This window comes from Erpetoichthys calabaricus, chromosome 3 (genome assembly GCF_900747795.2).
Source record: "Erpetoichthys calabaricus chromosome 3, fErpCal1.3, whole genome shotgun sequence".
Taxonomy (NCBI): domain Eukaryota; kingdom Metazoa; phylum Chordata; class Cladistia; order Polypteriformes; family Polypteridae; genus Erpetoichthys; species Erpetoichthys calabaricus.
In genome coordinates, this window is record NC_041396.2 from 165911347 (window position 1) to 165934317 (window position 22971).

The following is a 22971-nucleotide window of genomic DNA, read 5'->3' on the forward strand; positions in this document are numbered from 1 at the left end:
ATGCGAATGCAAGATGCCAGGTTGTCCTTCTGGGACATAAGCACTTATTTTGGACAGAATGCAAGTGACAAGAGTATGGCATCTGTGAGTGGATGATGGTTGAGCCCACTGAATAGAGAGGTCTTGAATACCCTGTTGAACAGACAAACAAGATGACAAACTTCTTTTGCACATGAAGGTGATGGACTGAGCAGCCATATCACAGAGCCTAGCCCAACAGTTGGGGTCTGTCACAAGTCAACAGGCAATGAGAAGCACCGTTCAATGCTGTTTTCAGCAGTATGGCCTCCTTGCTCACTGCCTATTGCTTCAAATACCTTTGACCCTTGACTACAGGTATCTGTGACTACAATGATGTCAAGAATGCTGCCAATGGCAGTATGACTTGCATTGCATAGTGTTTCCCAATGAGTCCCAGTTCAGTTTACAGCACCATGTATGGGTACATAGCAGCAAAATGCTCCTGAGGGCATGCTGTTTGGTGCCATATCAGCCCAATACCATGTGTTATGTTTTGAGGTGCCACTGGATGACCACCATGTGCCACTTCTTACCCCATTAAGCACGTCAGGAACATGGTCGGAACAACAACTGGTATTCCAGAAACCACCAGCGGTCACCATGGATGAACTTTGGGTGCATATAGGGGTTGCATGACATGCCATTTCACAAGTGCACATCCAACCTAGCTTTCTGTCCAAGGCAAACCATGTATAAGCAGTTATTTCCACGTGTGGAAAAATAATTATTATGTATTCTAAATGGTTGACCAAGCTATACTTCTAATCATCCATCCATCCATCCATCCTCTTCTGCTTATCCGAGATCATGTCGCGGGGGCAGCAGCTTGAGCAGAGATGTCCAGACTTCCCTCTCCCCGGCCACTTCTTCTAGCTCTTCCGGGAGAATCCCAAGGCGTTCCCAGGCCAGACGAGAGACATAGTCCCTCCAGCGTGTCCTGGGTCTTCCCCGGGGCCTCCTCTCGGTTAGACATGTCCGGAACACCTCACCAGGGAGGCGTCCAGGAGGCATCCTGATCAGATGCCCGAGCCACCTCATCTGACTTCTCTCGTTGCGGAGGAGCAGCGGCTCTACTCTGAGTCCCTCCCGGATGACTTAGCTTCTCACCCTATCTTTAAGGGAAAGCCCAGACACCCTACGGAGGAAACTCATTTCAGCCGCTTGTATTCGCGATCTCTTTCTTTCGGTCACTACCCATAGCTCATGACCATAGGTGAGGGTAGAAACGTAGATCGACTGGTAAATTGAGAGCTTTGCCTTGCGGCTCAGCTCCTTTTTCACCACGACAGACCGATGCAGAGCCCGCATCACTGCGGATGCCGCACAGATCCACCTGTTGATCTCACGCTCCATTCTTCCCTCACTTGTGAACAAGATCCCGAGATACTTGAACTCCTCCACTTGGGGCAGGATCTCGCTCCCAAACCTGAGAGGGCATTCCACCCTTTTTCGGCTGAGGACCATGGTCTTGGATTTGGAGGTGCTGATTCCCATCCCAGCCATTTCACACTCAGCTGCGAACCGATCCAGAGAGAACTGAAGATCATGGCCTGATGAAGCAAACAGGACAACATCATCTGCAAAAAGCAGTGACCCAATCCTGAGTCCACCAAACCGGACCCCCTCAACACCCTGGCTGAGCCTAGAAATTCTGTCCATAAAAGTTATGAACAGAATCGGTGACAAAGAGCAGCCCTGGCAGAGTCCAACTCTCACTGGAAACGGGTTCGTCTTACTGCTGGCAATGCGGACCAAGCTCTGACACCGATTGTACAGGGACCGAACAGCCCTTATCAGGGGGTACTTCTAATCATGTGCGTTGTTTATCATAAATAATCTTCTATATATATATCACTTTGATATCTCATGTCTTTCTTGGTTTTGCAGTTTTATTGGCAAGCAGGGTACCTCAAGAATGGAAAATTAGCACCTAGTGAATGAACTGTACTGCCCCATGACATACAGTAGTGACTGTATGACTTTTATATTTTGCAAAACTGTCTCGAGGGTAGGCACAGTGATGAAGTATTAAGGGCCACTTCTGTCTTCCAGCACCAAGGATCTAAGTTTAAAGTGCATTCAGTTATTTCTTTGTGTATTGCTTTTATGTTTTCAACAGGTACTTCTCCCAAATAAAGGAATGTTATGTTATTTGAGTGGGTACATAGGTTAACGTGCCATGCAATGGAGTGGCATCTAGTTCAGAGTTTTTTTCTGTGTTGTGTTTGATGCTACCAGAACTGTGATTTGCACCCTATGTCCATCTGATTGAATAAGTGGGTTCTAATGCTTGATTAACAGACAAATGCTTTATGGTGTACACATGGGAAACTACAAGCAAGAGAGCAAAAGCAGGAACAGAGCTCAACAGACCTTTAGTGAAGAGAGGAAAATACATTGTGGCAGAAATGCCAGTGTGGAAGGAAGGGAGTGGCCAGGCAAAAGTTAGTCCCATATTTATGTTAGGTGACACAAGAAAACAGTAAACAGGGACACCCATACAGGAGAGAGACAGTACAAACTGGGAAAAAAGAAAGTAATGCTTCATTCAGTGGCTAGATGGCAGCTTATTGAAAGTTCTGATCTACAATCTAGAAAGCAAAAAAAGAATATTTATTAAAGAAATATCAGAGGTAGCAACACCAGCTAGCTGCTAAAGGGCACTCTAAGCCCAACAGGGAAATATGGTACCATGCCATCCTGCTAATAAGAAACTGCTTGGGAGACTTGGCACCTTTAGGCACAAGGAGGGCTCAGGTACTCCTGAAGCTGCTAGTCTGGCATTGTTGGAGTGGGTATGAAGCCACTTCTGAACCTGGAAGTGCCCCAAGCTTGGGTTTAAAGGTCTCTCATGGTGATTAATAGAATGGATGTGGACCTGTGAGAGCAGAGAGAACAAAACACTTGATTTTTGGGGTGAAGAGGACAAAAGAGAGACTGAAAGTATAAAACAGAGGGAAAGACTATCTACCACTCCCTGATTTAATATTGAAAACAGCTTTGGAAAAAGGGAATAGGATGAGCTCTAGATATTAATGTTTGTTCTAATTTTTTTCTGTTAAATGCTCTCATTGTTTGACATTACCCTGTCGATTTTTTTTCTTTAAAATAATCATTTGGCTTTAAAAATCTGGCATCCTTGCCTTTGTTCTGCATTTTGAGGATGCTACAAAAGTGCCCTCTAGTGTTCAACATGTGCCGTTTAAGTATGCCGACTATTCATTTTATGAATATTTTCTTTCTCTTTTTCTCCTTGTTTCCTTCTCTTGCCTTTTTATGTGTTAACTGTAACATTTCATCATTAGGGGTGTCATGATTGCTGGAAAGCCTGTAATTCTGCCAGTAACTGAAAAAGTCCCAGATTCTGCAACAGGTATGTTTAAAATGTATTTAAAATGTAAAATAAATATTTATGGCACTTTAGGGTATTACATATGTGCTTTAAGTTACACTTTCAGAACCAAGGTAGTTTGTTAAATTATATACTGTGCTGTGGTCAACTGGACATTTGTAAAGAAGAACAGAAAATTGAAGATTTAGTGTTTTTTAGCAGCAAACTGAAAGGCATGGTACAGTACATAGCCATGACAGTGGCTGTTTATTATAAGTATGTGTATTTTAACTGCTTACAGTGTGAGAATACTTTTTGTGAGAATGGTCATTCAAGAACAAGGCTAAACTAATTAAAAATAAACTTTGCTAAACATGCTTGCATCAAAAATATACTGTAAAGGCATTTAGATCATTGGGAAGTGATGATACAATTGATTATTAAATGTTGCTTAATTGTGTGTGATTGCCTGCCCTCATTGTTCTAGGAGAGATTCCTGCTCATGTACACACTAGATTGTGTACAATAAATGGGTGATTGATAGATAAAAAACACGAGGGTGGTGCTGTAATGCAGTGATTTCAGTGCACCTTACAGCAGGATTCTAGCATTGGCACCTTTAACTTTTGTGATCACTAATCTTTTCCAGTTCTTGCATTTAGAAATTAAAATGGTTTCACCATCACCCAAGATTAATTGTTCAACCGACAGTACTAACTCCAGCTCCTGTTTGGTGAAATATCACCTCTCTTTTATTTTCTGTATCACTTTTCAGTTTATATACTGTATAACGTTCTCAGAAGTGCTCTGTTCAATTCAGGGCTTTGGGAGCCTAACCCACTAACACCGGTCACAAGGCAGGAAACCGCCCTGGACAGTGTGTCAGTCCATTGCAGGACCCCCTGAAGAACATGGCCATACTCACACAGAGCCAATGTGAATCTCCAAAAACCCTAACCTGTTTTTCTTTGGGAATGAGAAAGAAAAACCCGCAAAGGCACATTGAGAATGTGCTAAATCTACAAGGACAGCAATTAGGATGCTGGACAAATAAAGCAGCATTTTTTTAAAGAAGGCCATTGGGAGATGAAATCTTAAGTTTACAAAGCAAGGGTAAAGCAAATGAACACAAATTCACAATGCAACTTGTTAACCTATGATATTTTAGCATAGTATTTTTCATATTAATTGAGTCTGTGGTATAGTAAATAAATCTTGTATTAAAAACACAAAAATGGCACTCATACTTGCATAGTTATTTTTAAGTAACAGCTATAAGGTACAGGGATATACAAACCTGCTTCTAGAGTTCCACAGTGGTTGCAAATTTTTAATCAAGCCAGCTTCTTAGTTAAAAACCAATTCCGGCTGTTCATGGAGCATGTCATTTAATTAGAGGGTTTGATCCTCTTTTCATTCTCTCGTGTCAGAAATTTCTACCAGTGTGCACTTTACTTTTCTGGAAAAAGATCAACAAAATGTTTAGTGAGCCAGAATAGATCATCCATCCCTAATATTTTCTCTCATTTCTTTCTAAGTAATTGAAATGACCTTTTCTTTACAAGCAATTACATTCACAAGAAAATAGAAAAAAAATTTATTTGTACTTAATTGTTATTGTGCTGTAGTTATAGAAAATAAGGTTAACAATTCAGAATGTTGTCAAGAGGGTAAGCTAAAATGAAGCAGAGAAATGTGGACAATTAATAGACTTCTGTACACTTAAATGTGGGAAATTTTTAAGGGTTATTTTATCACTACAAGAGTTATTTAACACTGAAAACATGTCTGTGTGTTATAGGTAATTGGCCGACTAAGAGCCAATCCAAATCCTGCGCCACTGATGTGGTAACGTGTACAGTATATATTGTAGACTGATCTGCAGAGTGAACCACTAAAAACTGCTTCTAAGGTTGGAGAAGTGTTCTTTTAACTCTGCAGACTGATATACATGTGTTGTGGAAGAGTTGTAAGAGACTAAAGAAACATTCTTTAATCCGAGGTTAGCATCATAGCCACTAGGGTTGAATTTTTATAGTCATTCAATTCAGTCATTAATGTATAGAATTAGAGTTTAAATTTTATATGCAAATCCTCTCCCATCTACTAGGCAGTGTTGTTAGTCTTAAAAATGAATAAACTGTGCAAAACAGTATTTTTAAAACTTGATGACACAGTAGTACATCGGTTATTTCTGCTGTCTCACACATCCATTCTGCTGGGTTCAAATCCCATTTCCAGTTTTACTCTGTGTAAAATTGTGCCTGTGCATATGTAGGTTTTCCTATGGCCATTCTGTTTTTTTCCTTCCAAACATGTGTGTGTTACGTTAACTGGCAAGTCTGAAATGGCCCTTTGTGGCTGTGTGCATGATTGGTACCTATAATGGACTAGTGCTCTGTCCAGAATTGGCTTCTAACCACTAGAATAGCCTCTGGCCCCTTGTGACTCTGAATAAGGTTACATGGGTTTGGCAATGTTATGTTATGTATTTCTAAATTTGCTATGCATTTTAAATGCAGTGAAGAGAGAGGTGTTACACTACCTAAGAATTATACTAGAGAAGTTAAAATTCATTCTCGAAACTGTGGAAGAAAACCCCCAAGGAAGACAGGACAAGTTCAATCAATTAGATTTTTATTCTGTCACAGATGAGTACCTGGATTCTACATTGCAAGGCAGATGGGCAAAGTTACATTTTTCGATTGGCTTTTTATAATTTCTTCTTTCTCCCCCTCCCCCTTACTTTATCAAAAAGCATAATATCGTTTACTTAAGCATTTTATTTTATTACGTTAATGGGCAATCTTTTCTTATTTTTTTTTTACTTGTCAGATAGATCCTAAAGAAGGAAAGGTCATCTTTCCTGCGTCAAATAGACGTGTTCCTAAAGAAACTGAAAATTGTCTTTGGTCAGCTTACTGCACCCTGTTTTATGACAGACACCTGTATGAATAACGTGGCATGGTGACGCAGTGAATAGCACTGTTGCCTCACAGTTAGGAGACCCGGGTTCGCTTCCCGGGTCCTCCCTGCGTGGAGTTTGCATGTTCTCCCCGTGTCTGTGTGGGTTTCCTCCGGATACTCCGGTTTCCAAAGACATGCAGGTTAGGTGTTTTGGTGACCCTAAATTGTTCCTAGTGTGTGCTTGGTGTGTGGGTGTGTGTGTGTGTGTATGTGTGTGCACGCCCTGCGGTGGGCTGGCACCCTGCCCAGGGTTTGTTTCCTGCCTTGCGCCCTGTGTTGGCTGGGATTGGCTCCAGCAGACCCCCGTGACACTGAAGTCAGGATATAGTGGGTTGGATAATGGATGGATGTATGAATAACTTGTCGTTAGAGCAAAACGGCAAGCAGTTCATTTTTTTCTTTCACGAAACTTTTCTGTAGTGAAATATTCAACCTGTGTAGGCTTCCGCTGTCAGAATACTTACTGTACATATTGGAAGTCCTCAATGATGAAAATGATAGTGCAAGTTCGAAGAAGAATGCTTTGTTTGTTGAGCTTCTGCCAGGTATGTGTCTGCAGTACTGTAAACAGGTAAAACACAGAGGTGAGAATGTAATGGGGAAGGCCAGAATGGTTGGGAATGACAGCCATCTGGGAAAAGAAAGCATCCAGTTTAAAGGTTAGTTTTTAGTTCAGTGCAGGGACAATGAGCAAAACTGGTTTAAGAATGAATTTATTTCCTTCTGTCCTTCAATTTCTTTGTTAGGCATATTTGAATTGCTGTGGCACAGTATCAACAGACAAAACATTGTGGCAACAAGTGTAATGTGCCAATATAGGCCCTATTTCTAAAAGCTCCTACAAATAATCTGCAAGATGTTCCACTGTTTTGCTTATGCCAAATGAAGGGGTTTTTCAACAAAAAATATAATAAGAATGTTTTTGACTGTCGGAAAGCACATTGTGTGATATTATAAAGTCCATAGGCACCTTCTTGCCATCATGGGATCATTCATCATTCTGAAAATACATACACACTGGATTTTGGATTTCTAGCAGTTTTTTCGAATGATCAGCCTTCTTTAACTAGAAAATTCATACTTATTTCACAGTTCTGAAGTTAGTGACTCATTCTTCTAACATGAAAAAAAAATTTCCTAACTGGTGTTTTCATACAGAATGGGCAATGCCTTTGCTCTTTCATTGTTTATTTCCTTGGTACTTCCGTTAAACTCTATACCTAGTAACGTAATGATTTTTATCTTAATTGCATGCATTTGAATGTTTTATAAAGTTTGTTCTGAGTTTATAATGAACACAAACAGTAATAAGGCACATTGATTTTTTTTTTCAACTCTGCAAGTAATAACTTTGTTTAACTGCTCTGTTTACTTTTAATGATGGTTTTATTTCTCCATTTCCTGAAGGGTCACATCCAAATGGCATGTTGCCTAATGAAGTAGAAGGTGACCAAAAAGAACCAGAAAAGGTATGACTTCTGACTCATAAAATCTGTTTTTAGTTTTGACAAATGGTTCATGTGAACATTCTCAGTTTTTTAATGAATGTAGTATTTAAAACAGACTAATTTTGTGTGTCTTTATTTACAATATATATGCAGGTGCTTGTGCCAAGTAGGATGTTTCTAATTTAGGTATATGCTAATGTGTAACAATGGAGTAGGCCACTTAAACAACTGGGTATACTTACACAGCATTCTTATAAAGAGGTTGATCAGAGTTTGACTTACATTTTGATTAAAGAAACACAATGCATAGTAAAGATTTTTATGTCTTCTTACCTTGCAATGAAATGAAAATATAAGAGTTTAGCCCTATATGTTCTTTGGTGCAGATATGTCTATATCTGAAATGTGTGAAAAATATTGTTTTTTGTTCACTAAGTGGTCATAAATTGTGATTATTTGTGTATTTGATTATCTAAAGAGAATGGAAGCATTTTTTTCCATTTCTGGCAAGTTAAATAATAATAAAATGAATATTCAAATTTAAAATATTGAAATGATTGCTGTAAGAGTTGATTATAGAATACTGTAAGACATATACACTGCAGGAGAATGTTTCCAAAAGTCTTGTCATGTTTATAAACTATATGTTCATTTCTTTGCTGGTTTGCATGCCACTTTATCATAAATTGTTGCAGATTGTATGTTTTGCAAATAAAAAACTTGCAAAACTTGTGCAACAATAATATTCCTGTATATAATGCAAATAATGAATTGAGTTATTTTCAAAGACCTAGGTGAGGTAGAGTTCCTTGATGTTTTATATTCAACAATGTACTACATATTTTGTTCTATAGACTTAAAGTATGACTTAATGTTTTCTAGTTTTACGTAATATAGTCAAGGTTAACTTTAATTTTTTTTGGATTTGACATTATACACTGAAAATTCACTCTATATATATCAAGCTTAACTTTAAACTGTATATTCATATTTAACTCATGCATTGTATGGTTGACTTTATACATTCAGAATTCTCTTTGACTTTATACAGTATATTCAGATTTCACTCTATACATTTGAAGTTCAATTTTTAAATATTCAGATCTGATTTTACATATTCATAATTCATTCCACATATTTCAAGTTTGACTTTATATATTCAGAACTGACTCATTGAATGCAATATTTGACTTTATTTTTAAAAGATTTTAACTCATACAATATAGATCAAATTTGATTCTGTATAGTTAGGACATTCGAACAATTTTGATGAGAACATGTTATTCAGCCCAACAAAGCTTGACAAAAGTAACTTTAATTTGATTTTGAAGCTCCTCAAAGTACTACTGTATACCAAAATAAGATACTTAATAATTTATTCAATGTTCCTACCGTTCTCTGTGTGAAGAAAAACTTTTTAAAGCTTTTGTGAAATTTATTCTTAATGAGTTTCCATCCGTGTCCCTGTATTCTTATATTCCATTTCTGTTCAGAATTTTAAACACAATTTTAAGGGACGCATGTAACTTCTTAATTCTCCATGCTAGTGCTTTGATCTGGCAGCGCCATGTTGATGGTGTCTGTGCCCAAAAAAAGAAGTCTGGCTGCATTCTCGGTACCATTGCTTGCGTACTGAAGTGTCTATAGATGCAGGTGGAAGCTGCCGTCACACTTTATGTAACTGATCATTTCCTAAGTAAGGAAAACGCACGAAGCTCTGCAGTCTACTTATGACTTTATGCTATACGAAGATATGTAAATAAATATAAGTAAAAAACATTTGTTGTGACATTTATATAAGTAACATACAAAAGTTTTTCATATAAAGACCATCAAAAAATATAATCGCAGACGGAACTTTGCACAATACCTTGGCAAGCTCTGTAGGCCCTGCTGTTTCATTGAAGGACACGTGTGGGGTAGACAGACTGGCAGGATGATGCCGATCTCTTGCTGCATCCAAACACTGCCATCTTTTGTCTTTATGCCTGGTGCAGCTGTGTTGTTCTTATATGCAAGTGGACATTTCTTGTGGGGATTGCTTCTGTTCTATTTCTCCGATGTAGAACCCTCATCCTCATCTGAGTTCACTTTTGTTACAGCACATCTTTATTTGAAAACAGCAGTGTCAGATTAGGGGAAGTGTGAACGTGACTGAGAGAATAAAACTGAATACAAAAAAAAACATTTACCTTTATATGTACCATAAATTTACACCAGTTATTACAGACTCAAATTAAATGTATGTTTTTATTGTATAATAGTAACAATAAGAGCAGCTCACTACTCAAAACAGTAAATCCATATAGGGCCCGGAATCAAACCCACAACCTATTGATTATGAGTCAGCAGTTCTTACCTCTGTACTAGCTAAGCAGTCGTGTCAGCATCATACCCTAATCTGATTTCTTTTTCTTTGGTTATATTCTTGAATAAAAGTACACTTGTTTTGTTATACGTGTACCTTTTGTGAAAGTGTTTATATGATATTTGGAATTCAGTCTTTATACATTATACACTTCATGTCAAAATTTTGTCAGTACTATAATAGTAGTAGTATAGTAGTTAGGAACATGCGCTGATGCAGTGTATTGCTGCACCCACCACATGACAAATCAATTTAGGATTCCCAGATTAGGACCCAAGTGCAGCCAAGCACCACAGCACCACACTAGTTCAGATAATATGAAAAAGGTTTCTGTTTTAGCTATGTGTTCAACATTTCCTGCATTTCTCACATTTCCTGTCATCCTACATTTACATAGATCATTATAAACACGGAACACACATGAAATGCATGTGTTCTAAATAACGATATACAGTGATCCCTCGCTATATCGCGCTTCGCCTTTCGCGGCTTCACTCTATCGCGGATTTTATATGTAAGCATATTTAAATATATATCACGGATTTTTTGCTGGTTCGCGGATTTCTGAGGACAATGGGTCTTTTAATTTCTGGTACATGCTTCCTCAGTTGGTTTGCCCAGTTGATTTCATACAAGGGACACTATTGGCAGATGGCTGAGAAGCTACCCAACTTACTTTTCTCTGTCTCTCTTGCGCTGACTTTCTCTGATCCTGACGTAGGGGGTGTGAGCAGGGGGGCTGTTCGCACACCTAGACGATACGGACGCTCGTCTAAAAATGCTGAAAGATTATCTTCACGTTGCTACCTTCTGTGTGCAGCTGCTTCGTGAAGCGACATGCTGCACGGTGCTTCGCATACTTAAAAGCTCAAAGGGCACGTATTGATTTTTGACTTTGTTTTTCTCTGTCTCTCTCTCTCTCTCTGCTCCTGACGGAGGGGGTGTGAGCTGCCGCCTTCAACAGCTTTGTACCGGCGGTGCTTCGCATACTTAAAAGCCAAACAGCCCTATTGATTTGTTTGCTTTCCTCTCTTGCCTGAAGAAGGGGCCTGAGTTGCCTCGAAAGCTTGCATATTGTAATCTTTTTAGTTAGCCAATAAAAGGTGTCATTTTGTTTGGCTTTTCTCTACTCTCTGTTTCTGACAGTCTGGGCTCCTGACGCGCACTCCTTTGAAGAGGAAGATATGTTTGCATTCTTTTAATTGTGAGACAGAGCTGTCATCTCTGTCTTGTCATGGAGCACAGTTTAAACTTTTGAAAAAGAGACAAATGTTTGTTTGCAGTGTTTGAATAACGTTCCTGTCTCTCTACAACCTCCTGTGTTTCTGCGCAAATCTGTGACCCAAGCATGACAATATAAAAATAACCATATAAACATATGGTTTCTACTTTGCGGATTTTCTTATTTCGCGGGTGGCTCTGGAACGCAACCCCCGTGATGGAGGAGGGATTACTATATTATTTACCCTATACAACACCAGGCACCTCACACCAAGATAAAGAGCCTTGAGCTGGGAGAACTTTTTGCCCGTGTTGAACTGTGGCAGTAAGGGGGGATGGGATAGTAGGCTGCTTGTGCTGATCGACACATTTACAAAACAAAAGACACTGATGGAATTTAAGGTGAGCCGGGACATGTGTTATATTTTTATTTTAATTAAATATTATTTATCAATGTGCATAGTGCTTTGAGCTTGTACTTGAGAAGTGTGCTAATTGACTGAAATTAATATATTAAGTCTCAAAGACAAATGACCACTCTTTTCAGACTCTTCAGTTGGAATGATATCTCTCATCACATCTATATTACTAAACCACAGTTTTAATTTATGCACGGATGCACCGATACGCATGCGCAGTGTGCCGCGGTGCCCCAGAGTCAAACGTAGTGGCTTCCCAGAGTCAGTAGGTGGCGCCCAAACACCACAACCCACAGTCAAATGCAGCGGCCTCCCAGAGACAATAACAGAAGCACGTTGAAATGTACTGTCCCAGGATGCACCCACCCTCCATGATATTTCATTACGCAGCGGCTTCCCACCGAGGCGCATACGTACTCAAACGCGGCGTATTCCCAGAGTCAGTAGGTGGCGCCCAACCACCACAACCCACAGTCAAACGCAGCGGCCTCCCAGAGTCAATAGTATGTGTATGTGCCAGCAGTCTGTGTGGCATGTTTGAATCACATAACGGACTTTACCATGCCTACGACCTGTGAACTAAACCTGAGGTGAAGCGTGCACGCCAGCTTCTACAGCCGTCCGGACGCGACTGCCCACACCACTGCATATATGACGACACAGCCATAAAAAAAACAAAACGAGACTGCATGAAGAAATACAATAACAGAAGCGCGTTGAAATGAACTGTCCCTGGACGCACCCACCCTCCATGATATTCCATCACGCAGCGATCGGACGGAACAGAAACTGATTGCCATTCTTGGATTTACGATTCTCTACAGAATCGCAGGCTTACTTGTCTCAGAAGAATCTGCACTGTAACCAAACACACACAACTGCATACATGATTATATAAAAGAAGGCTGTAGTGATTAGAAGCATGATACGTCTGTCATAAGCAGAATTTTTTTGTAATATGGTGTTGAGCTTGCTAACAACATGATAGAAAATTATGCACTTTTTTGTTTAATCTGTCAGAAAAATTGTGGACACATTTGGTTTCTGGAAACTAACTGTTTTGCATTTTGTTTTTATTTATTTTTTGTTTGTTTGTTTTGTTGCTTCTCAGGAATTGGATCATACAAATGAATTGCCAGAGCAATTAATAGAGCACGTTGTAGAGTTCAGCATTACACTCACCAACCAAGGCTACATTGAGCAGCTGAGCAATCCTGATATTCCAAGATACAAAGAACTGGCCGGAAGATTTCACAATCAGGTCAGTATGACAAAAGAGCTCTTAAAGCTGTCTGCATAAATGAATCTTGTAATGAATTCCAGAATGCAGATGAGTCAGTGTTTTATATTTTGTTCTTTGCATAATTTTGTAACAGTAAACTGGCAGGCAGCAGAGTTTATGAAAAGAAGAGAAATATTTTGTGACACAATGAAGGGAAAATAACATTAAGCTTGATAATTCTCTTTTCTTTCATTAAAAGAAATTTGGAATTTAGGAATTTTGCAGAAATCGTGCAACATGTATGAAAATGAATGGGTGTAGATGAGTCTTTTATTAAATTATGATATTTCATTAATAATAATAAAGTTAGTCCAATATTCCATCCATCCATCCATTTTCCAACCCGCTGAATCCGAACACAGGGTCACGGGGGTCTGCTGGAGCCAATCCCAGCCAACACAGGGCACAAGGCAGAAACCAATCCCGGGCAGGGTGCCAACCCACCGCAGGACACACACAAACACACCCACACACCAAGCACACACTAGGGCCAATTTAGAATCGCCAATCCACCTAACCTGCATGTCTTTGGACTGTGGGAGGAAACCGGAGCACCCGGAGGAAACCCACGCAGACATGGGGAGAACATGCAGACTCCACGCAGGGAGGACCCGGGAAGCGAACCCGGGTCCCCAGGTCTCCCAACTGCGAGGCAGCAGCGCTACCCACTTGCGCCACCATGCCACCCTAGTCCAATATTAATGGAGTGATTGCGCATTGTATGATTATTCTTGCACAGTGGTCTCAAATCTGGAAAATTAATCGGGTAAGACACTTTAAGAATGTTATTTTATTTAGGAATTTTATGTGACTTCATCAACTAAGTAAGAACATGAAAAAACGTTTTGTTTTAGAAAGTAGACTAATGATATCTAATAATATTTTACTGAGTCAAAACAATCTGAAACACTTTCCCAGTTTTCCTTAAATATTTGTATTGTTTCATTAGGAAAGAACCTTCTCCAGAAACCACACACATTTTTTTGAAAAATTGAAAACGGAGGGATACTAGGAATTCATAATTTAAGCTCTTGAAATGCAAATCAAAGAAATCGACAGCATTGGTTTTAATAGAATAACCCAGTAAGTAATAATTTGTTGCTTAACAAAAAACTGAACATAAATTAACAATAAAAAGAAAACTACTCCAGTTACCTTTTTTTATCCATAAATGAGCATACATCTAAACCCAAATGGGCAGGCTGTCAGAGTGGTGCACAGTCAATAACCTGCTCCTCAACACCAAAAAAATGAAGGAGCTTGTTATTCACTTTAGAAAAAACAAAACTGACAACCAGCCACTCATCATTGGCGGGGCATGTGTGGAGAGGGTCCCAGTGTTCAGGTTTCTGGGTATTGGGCTGCTGAAGAAGGCGCAGCAGAGACTGTATTTTCTGAGAATTCTCAGAAAGAACCATCTCCCCAAAAATCTTCTCCTTGCTTTTTATCACTGTTCCATCGAGAGTGTGCTCACGTATGGACTGTGTGTGTGGTACGGCAGCTGCACTTCCTCAGAAAAGAAAGCGCTCCACAGGGTTGTCAGGACAGCGGAGAGAACAATTGGTTGTACCCTCCCCACTCTGGAACAAATCTACACCTCCCGATGCCGCAAAAAAGCAATAGACATTTCACAGGATTCATCACATCCCGGTCATTGCCTCTTCCAGCTTTTGCCATCGGGCAAGAGATACAGAGCAATGAAAACCAGGACAAACCGCCATAAAAACAGCTTTTATCAAAAAGCAATCATGGTCCTGAACTCAGAATAAAATTGCTCCGTATCATTCTCCCAATGTGCAATATAGACCTTAAGTCAACAAGTGCAATTTGTATATTTTGTAAAGTACTTTTATTACTCTTCGGTTTGTTATTATTTTCTGTCTTCTTGTCTTTCTGAGTTGATTGCACCTTCAATTTCGTTGTTCCTTTGTAAAAGTGACAATGACAATAAAGATCTATCTATCTATCTATCTATCTATCTATCTATCTATCTATCTATCTATCTATCTATCTATCTATCTATCTATCTATCTATCTATCTATCTATCTATCTATCTATCTATCTATCTATCTATCTATGATTCAAGGAAGAACATACTCCTAGCAGATTCCCCATTTATCACAAGGCAACATAAAATCAAGGCCCTAACTTCCAGCAGGCCAATTAATCCAACCAGCAGATCTTTAGGGTTTTTAAAACGTGTAAAATTACTTACATATAAAGAGAAATATGTGACTCATAGCTGTAGTTAGGGCGGCATGGTGCACAGTGGTAGTGCTGCTGCCTTGCAGTAATGGAGCCCGGGTTCGCTTCCCAGGTCCTCCCTGCGTGGAGTTTGCATGTTCTCCCCGTGTCTGCGTAGGTTTCCTCCGGGCGCTCCGGTTTCCTCCCACAGTCCAAAGACGTGCAGGTTAGATGGATTGACGATTCTAAATTGGCCCTAATGTGTGCTTGGTGTGTGGGTGTGTGTGTGTGTCCTGCGGCTGTTGGCACCCTTCCCGGGATTGGTTCCTGCCTTGCACCCTGTGTTGGCTGGGATTGGCTCCAGCAGACCCCCGTGACCCTGTGTTCAGATTCAGCAGATTGGAAAATGGATGGATGGATAGCTGGAGTTAGCCGTTTTCAGGATTTGCCTTGTAAGAACTTGTATGTGATACACTGTATGTCCTCCTGTGTTTCTTGAAAAAACTGTAAAACTATCCTGAAGCAATTTTCCGTTCTACATTTTTTAATAAGGATGCAGAACAGATGTTAGTTCCAGTAGTGATCCCACTCCACAACTGTACAGATGATGTGGGTCTTAAATCTAACAACATTACCATCGTCATCATAAAAGAACAGTGATGCTTGGTATTCAGCATTTTAAATGCACAATTTTAATGCACTTGACGTTGGGCTAGCTTAGTATCTGGGCAGACATGACATTGGTGTGTCGGGGTACAATATTACTGAGAAATGTAAACTCCTTGGCCCTTTATAGTAGTTTTGTTAATATTATTTCATATGTACTAAGAACTTAAAGATGGAAACCTTCCCAATTATAGAACTGCGTAAAAGAATAGACTTGACATACTTAAAAAGGTTTGGGGTAGCCACCCGTATTTTATTCCTGGCTGCAAAAGATTCTTGCAATAGTACAGAGATGTTCTCAATACTGAGTCTAAAACAGAACTGTTGATGGTTTGTCAAGATGGCGGTTTTAAGGGATTGGACAGGAAGTGATGTAAGGGAGCTGGAAGTGATGTTCTTCAGATGTCAGAGTAGGTGCTGGAAGTGATATTCATCTGGGCGCCAGAACCTGGAAGTGAAATTATTCTGGGCGCCAGAGCCAGAAGTGACATCATCTGTTCTAAATCAGACACGTTTTCCCACAGCTGGTCTGTAGAGATAACAGGAGAAGGTTTAGTGCACCCCGCCATCCCCTGGCCTGGTGTGGAATTACCTTTGCTTGGTCCATACAATGTCTTCATAGTCGCACGTGTGTGACAACTGCTACTCTGGACCATAATATTAACACCTTCAGATGAGTGCCTGTGTTTGGTACTATAACTCAGTCACAGCTTATTAAAACAAAGGCATTTGTGTTGGTCTTAGTGCATTTGCGTTCTTTGATAGGTCATCACATGAAAAAAGAGTGGAGGGTATTAGGTACTGTTATTCTGATTTTTCTAATTTTCAGGTTTGTTGGTTCTTGATATATTGGGTGAACAGACAAACACACAGATAGAAATCTCCTTGGCCATGACATCAATCTTTGTTTAATTAATTATGTTAAAAAGATGTGGCATGGCAGTGGAGTAGTTGGCAATCCTCAAAACATAAAACACAGTCCTGTCACTGTCTATATATGCAGGAACGTTGGTCACAGCTCAAACAGGTGTACATTAGGTTGATTGATAAATTAAATTTGCCAAATATGAGTGAGTGTGCAACAGTGGGGTGGGTAGTGATGCCGTTGTGATAGGCTGTGGCCCTCATCATCCTGGACCTGGAATAAGTGGACTCAGATAAAAGGTTAAGGCCACCTTGGGTTTCTGTGGCTGCTGCCATGTTGTGTGTAGTTGCTGCTGCATCACTATGCTCAGATGGCTGGAAATTTCTAGCTAAGCTGGGTAGCCATCTTTTAGTTCCAGGAACCAGAGCTTAGTCCTTATTTTAGCAACTCCTGATGCCCCTGTATCCATCAGCCATACACTGGCCGTAAAATGTTATGTCTTCAGGGTTCCTACACACCTGTCTGCATTTTCTTAAGGACACCATAATCCCCTATTTACTCTTCTGGGACTGCAAACACTGTAGTAGCCAGGAAGTGTTTCCACCTTGCCTTCAGTCACTCTCTCTGCCTCTCTCTAACTGCTACACATGTTGATGCTCTAGCCTGTTGCCTTCTGGGACACTGAGCTAACATTTAGGACTAGGCACACTAAACTGCCATCTGTGGTTTAACATCGGCAACATTTATCATCTGTGTGATTCTCTGTTTTCACCATCAAGGCTGTCTGTAAGACTGAATACCATCTCCTACCAACCTTGAAGACAACCCGGAAACACTCTTGCCAGTTCACAGTCTGTCCAGCACACTCACATTCACTCATGCCTGGACAATTTAGGGACATAAGTTAACCTAACCAGTATGTCTTTTAGGACTTATTAGGAGGAAAATAGAATACTATGTACAAATGCAGACAAGCACACTGAAGTGTCCAACTTTTCATTATATGGGGGCACTAACAATATCATTTTCCAACTGGAAAGTGGTGACATGTAGTTGAACATGTTAGTAAGAATTTGGATATACTCTGTACATGTGACAGTACTACTTCTACTAGCAGACACACATACTTTCCACTTTGCCAGCCTTATGACCCATGTTAAATTATATTACTTTTACAATTTAATGTTTATTCATCAGCAAATTAAATGTAGTTTTCAGTTCATTCTACTCTTATTTTCCAAATTCACTTGTTCCAATACAGGTTTGTGGGAGACTATGGCCCAAGACTGGAACTATTTAATTTTGTATTTAGATAGATAGATAGATAGATAGATAGATAGATAGATAGATAGATAGATAGATAGATAGATAGATAGATAGATAGATAGATAGATAGATAGATAGATAGATAGATAGATAGATAGATAGATAGATAGATAGATAGATAGATACTTTATTAATTCCAAGGGGAAATTCAAAATCCCAAGGGGAAATTCAAATTTATCAGTGTTAAAGGCATTACTTCATTCTGCGTGTGTGTGTCTTTGTTTGGATTGTATTATTGTCAACAATTCTAAGGAGACATACAAGTAAGAATTTAATTGTACTATGTATACATGACAATAAACCTGAAAATGAACGTGAACATGTCTTTATGTTTTTGAATAGTATACTATGGAACTATTCTGTGATCCATGTGTGATATCAGCCTTCCTTTCATTTAAGTGCACTTCCAAGGATATGGATATTATAGACTAAAAAATAGTAACTGATAAGACGCAAAATATGATCCTACTAAAAAATTACTAATTTTCTTCTTTGCTTTGAAAATAAAATGAAAAGCGATTATTTCCAACATGAGTCTTCTTCAGAGTGCTTTGAAGTTACACTGTATATCTTTATACATTGTAAATAAGAACATTGTTTATCCTTTCTGTGAAATTTTCCCTTCTATTTTGCGTTCCAGATGTTGCACCTTTTTGACGATCTTCCTGGATTTAGAGAACTTCGAGTATTAGGATTTAGGTAGGTAAAACACATAATGCTCCTAATTAATCAGCTATAAATGTTTTTTGTTTTTTTTTTTAATCTACCAAATAGATTTAGAGGGGTCTTTTTCATAACAACATTCGCAGAGCACTAAAAGCTTTCGAATGAAGCACTTTTTGAGATTTGTACAAGGAAAAAAATGAAGCTGACAATGGTCCATCATTGCAAGTCATTTGTGTTAGCCGTCCAGCAGAGAGTGCTTTTTCACAAACTTGTTTGGTGTTTTGAATCATGCTGGTTATGTCAAACTGATATTTAAAAACTGTTCTGTTACAAATGTAATTAATTGTCATGTAAAACAAGAAATTATAGCTTACCATATATAGCTCAGAGTTTACTGTTGGTGCAGAAATACATGTTCACTACTGCTGAAGTTAAATTACAAATTTTCCTTAATAGACTGTTTTTGGACCTCATCTTCTTCTTCCTAGCATTAGTCCCACAAGATTGCAGGGTTTGCTTGTCTGCAACATCTCCTCCATTTGGTGCGATCCAGGACGTCCTCTATTTAAATAAATAGTGTTTCATTTAAAAATCAGATTATGACAACTGACATAAAGAATCCTTCAGGTCTCTGAGCAGTAAGTGCGGTACCTAACCTCAATAATACTGTATGTGTTCAGTCTACTTGTTTCTTTTATGGGACTACCATACCTTGCTATGGAATAAAAAGGTAAGGCAATGGGTTTGAAATTGCATGGCTGCAGAATTGATTTTCAGTGCCTGCTATACTATATGATGCTAGTTGACTGTATAAGGATAAAGTATATTTTTGTATTGCCTTAATTATGTGAAGTATGTTAGGTTGGTACTCTTCAATAAAGATTGTGTAAATAATAAATGACATAAGCATGTAAATTCATCTATATTTACCTTTTCTCGTTAATTGTTAGCCCAAATGGTAAATTCACTTGACCTTATTCTTCTGAACTATTAAAAACAAATTAAATTTGTATAAAAAATACTGACAAGTGTTTTTATTTCCTCCTTTTCTTTGATATACTTTAATGCAGCCCAAAGAAGGAGAATGATGGGTAACTTTTTTTTTTAAATAAATATAAATGAAATAACATTATTGGTTAGTTGTCTTGTATTTATGTTTGATACCAAGAAGGATTATTATAATTATACCAAGTACATGTCTATATTAAATATAATGTACCTCTTGAAATTTTTGGTCAGTGTTTTCAGATACATTTGTTTAAATGGAGGTGAATGAATCTGAGATTAAAGCAGCACTTCCCCCAGATTCAAACTATATGTTTCTTCTTTGTGCATCAGCTCTTGAGGAGAGCTCTTCTCTTCTATGTTTTTCCAGTGTGGGACTGGATTGTCAGTGGCCATATACTTCTATTGGACTATCTGGAAACAGAGTGGATTGGCTGAATACAGTACTCACCAGTTATGACACTTGTTTGAAATTCTTCAAGTTAATACAGCTTGTAAATGTTTGCTGCACAAACTAATGAAATTCAGCATTCCCTAAAACTCAGTCTTTAGCATGTAGGGTTGAGCAAGATTTCGATATAATCCAGAAAAGAATATTAAATGCAATGCTCTGAACATTTTTACTGCTAGAGATCATATTCCTAAATGCTTTACGTCATATGTGAAGTCTGGGAGGATTGTATGTATTATTGTTGAGTAAACCTAACAAGTAGATGTATTTTAGGGTTTATGCTATTTGTTGTAAGTTAGGAGGAGAAAACTGGTATAAATGCATATCAAGTGTTGATTAGTGCAAAGAGTTATAGTTTTCTTTGTAGCTGTTGCTTATTAGTTTTCTGCTGTGCAGTGCAGGTTCATTTTCATTCAGGACTGATCTTATAAGACTTAATTATTTTTCTTTGGGTCCTTACTACTTATTGCATCAAAATAAAACCTCAGTTTATGTCCATAACTTCTTGAGCAGAATGGCACTGTTCTGCTTATTCACAGCTTATGTGCACAATGGCAAGATACACCTGTTAGCTGCATTTAGAAAGCATAGATAGATGACTTTATAATTTCGACTTGAACAGCCATGTTGAAATGCTATTTGCCCAGTTATATAAGTAATACATATAAGTTGTGAGAGTGAGTCATACTTTCCTGTGTTTCAGTTTAAGGTTAGGCAAGCCCAATACTCAATTTAGGTAACTTTTCCCACTACACAATAAAGCCAAAGCTGAAGTAAAATCATATAGTATGATGTTCTGTTCTGAAAGTCAAACATGTTATATTTCAGATATTGTAGGTTCATCTATAAATTTCAACCAGTCATTAGTTGTCATAGCTGTTTATTCCTTTGAAATGTTGTGCAAAACTGGAGCCGTGATATCATTTCATCTTAGGAACATCTTCATGCATACATCTACACTGGACAGTTGACTTCACGGATTTTACTAACTACTGCCCAATACCACTGGCTTACTCAGGCAGGTCAACAACATTCTTGGAATTTCACCTTTTCAGAGCTGGGCTCAGTATTGGGATGGTATCAGTGGGGAAGATCTTGTTTACATCGTTATAGCAGAAAAAGTTCACAATTATTCCTTTTTGTTTTGCTAATTGAATATAATAGAACTTTTATTGCAAAAAATAGTAAAGCGTATGAAATACAACAGAGACATTTAGTTACATACTGTATATAAAAATGATAGATTTTCTTTCCTGCCAAATTTTAATTTGTGTTTTTTCCATTTTCACCAAGTTACAGTTTAAAGAAAATCAAAAAAGACAAACAAAAAACAAGAAGAAGACTAAAAAACCATAATTGATAGTGTAATGCTGCTAATAATTAAAACAAAAGCTTAAAGTAAATAACAAATGTTAAAGTCTCCTCTATTAATTTGAAAAATTCTGAAAATTATAGGATGTGTAGTAGTATTGGTTAAACACTTAAGAAAATGCTAACTTGTTAGCTGTGATCACCACAAGGAACAAAGGAACTAATCCAACCATTCAAGATCCATTTCCTTTAATGAAGAAATGCGGGAAGTACATATACATTAGAACAATGTGCATGTGTGTGGTTCTAATAAGGAAAGATAATAAAAAAATAAAAACAACTTGTTAATACAATTACTCCTTAATCTGCAACATTATAAAGTAAGTTTGATATTTTTCAAGTCAATGTTATTTCCGGGCGGCACGGTGGCGCAGTGGGTAGCGCTGCTGCCTCGCAGTTGGGAGACCTGGGGACCTGGGTTCGCTTCCCGGGTCCTCCCTGCGTGGAGTTTGCATGTTCTCCCCGTGTCTGCGTGGGTTTCCTCCGGGCGCTCCGGTTTCCTCCCACAGTCCAAAGACATGCAGGTTAGGTGGATTGGCGATTCTAAATTGGCCTTAGTGTGTGCTTGGTGTGTGGGTGTGTTTGTGTGTGTCCTGCGGTGGGTTGGCACCCTGCCCGGGATTGGTTCCCTGCCTTGTGCCCTGTGTTGGCTGGGATTGGCTCCAGCAGACCCCCGTGACCCTGTGTTCGGATTCAGCGGGTTGGAAAATGGATGGATGTTATTTCCTCACAATCATGGTAAATATTAATTTGCTATATAAAATTGTCTTCTAAAGTGAAGCGTGTTTTATTTATTTTAAAAATTCTTTGTTCCTGCAATGGGGCTGTATGGAACCCGGCATTCATGAGTTAACTACATTTTACATACTTGTTTACGTGTTTGCAGCTCCTGTGAAGTTATGACAAAGCAATGCTGACCCCAATCCCCTCCCCCCCCCCCCCCCCCATTACAACATGTGTGGCTTTTTTACATAAGCTACAAAGCAAAATGCACGTCAAGTGGCAGCAAAATGAAAAGTGTACGTAGGACTTTCATTGTACTTTATACACATAATAATAAATTTGAACTGTGCTGATTAAACTACATTGTATTTTTAATAAAAGCCTTAATTTTTTTAAAGAGCCAAGCCACTTTTGCAAAGTTGTGTCTTGCACATGTATGGTTAAAAAAATAAAAAACTCTCAGAAAAAGACAGAGTTTACGATAGAGCACATTGAAGCACCACACTTTCTTTTAATGCATGATGAGTCGCTCTTGCTGACAATATGGTAATAAAAGAGCTAATCATGATCTTTTTGAGTGTGTAAATTCATTGACCCTGATACCATTAAATCTGTAAATATGCAAACTCTATGTAGAACTTGGCACTGTGAGGCAG

General features: G+C 38.7%; 1 protein-coding gene across 2 annotated transcripts in view; it reads left to right on the forward strand.

Moving 5' to 3' along the window:
• Positions 1-22971, forward strand: part of LOC114649383 (interphotoreceptor matrix proteoglycan 1) — a 176159-nt gene that overhangs the window by 76896 nt on the left and 76292 nt on the right. For both annotated transcript variants that reach the window (XM_051925550.1, XM_051925551.1), the window contains exons 5-8: positions 3327-3394; positions 7727-7788; positions 12887-13036; positions 18740-18798. In XM_051925550.1, the coding sequence (XP_051781510.1) occupies positions 3327-3394; positions 7727-7788; positions 12887-13036; positions 18740-18798 (339 nt within the window). The remainder of the gene's footprint in view (positions 1-3326; positions 3395-7726; positions 7789-12886; positions 13037-18739; positions 18799-22971) is intronic.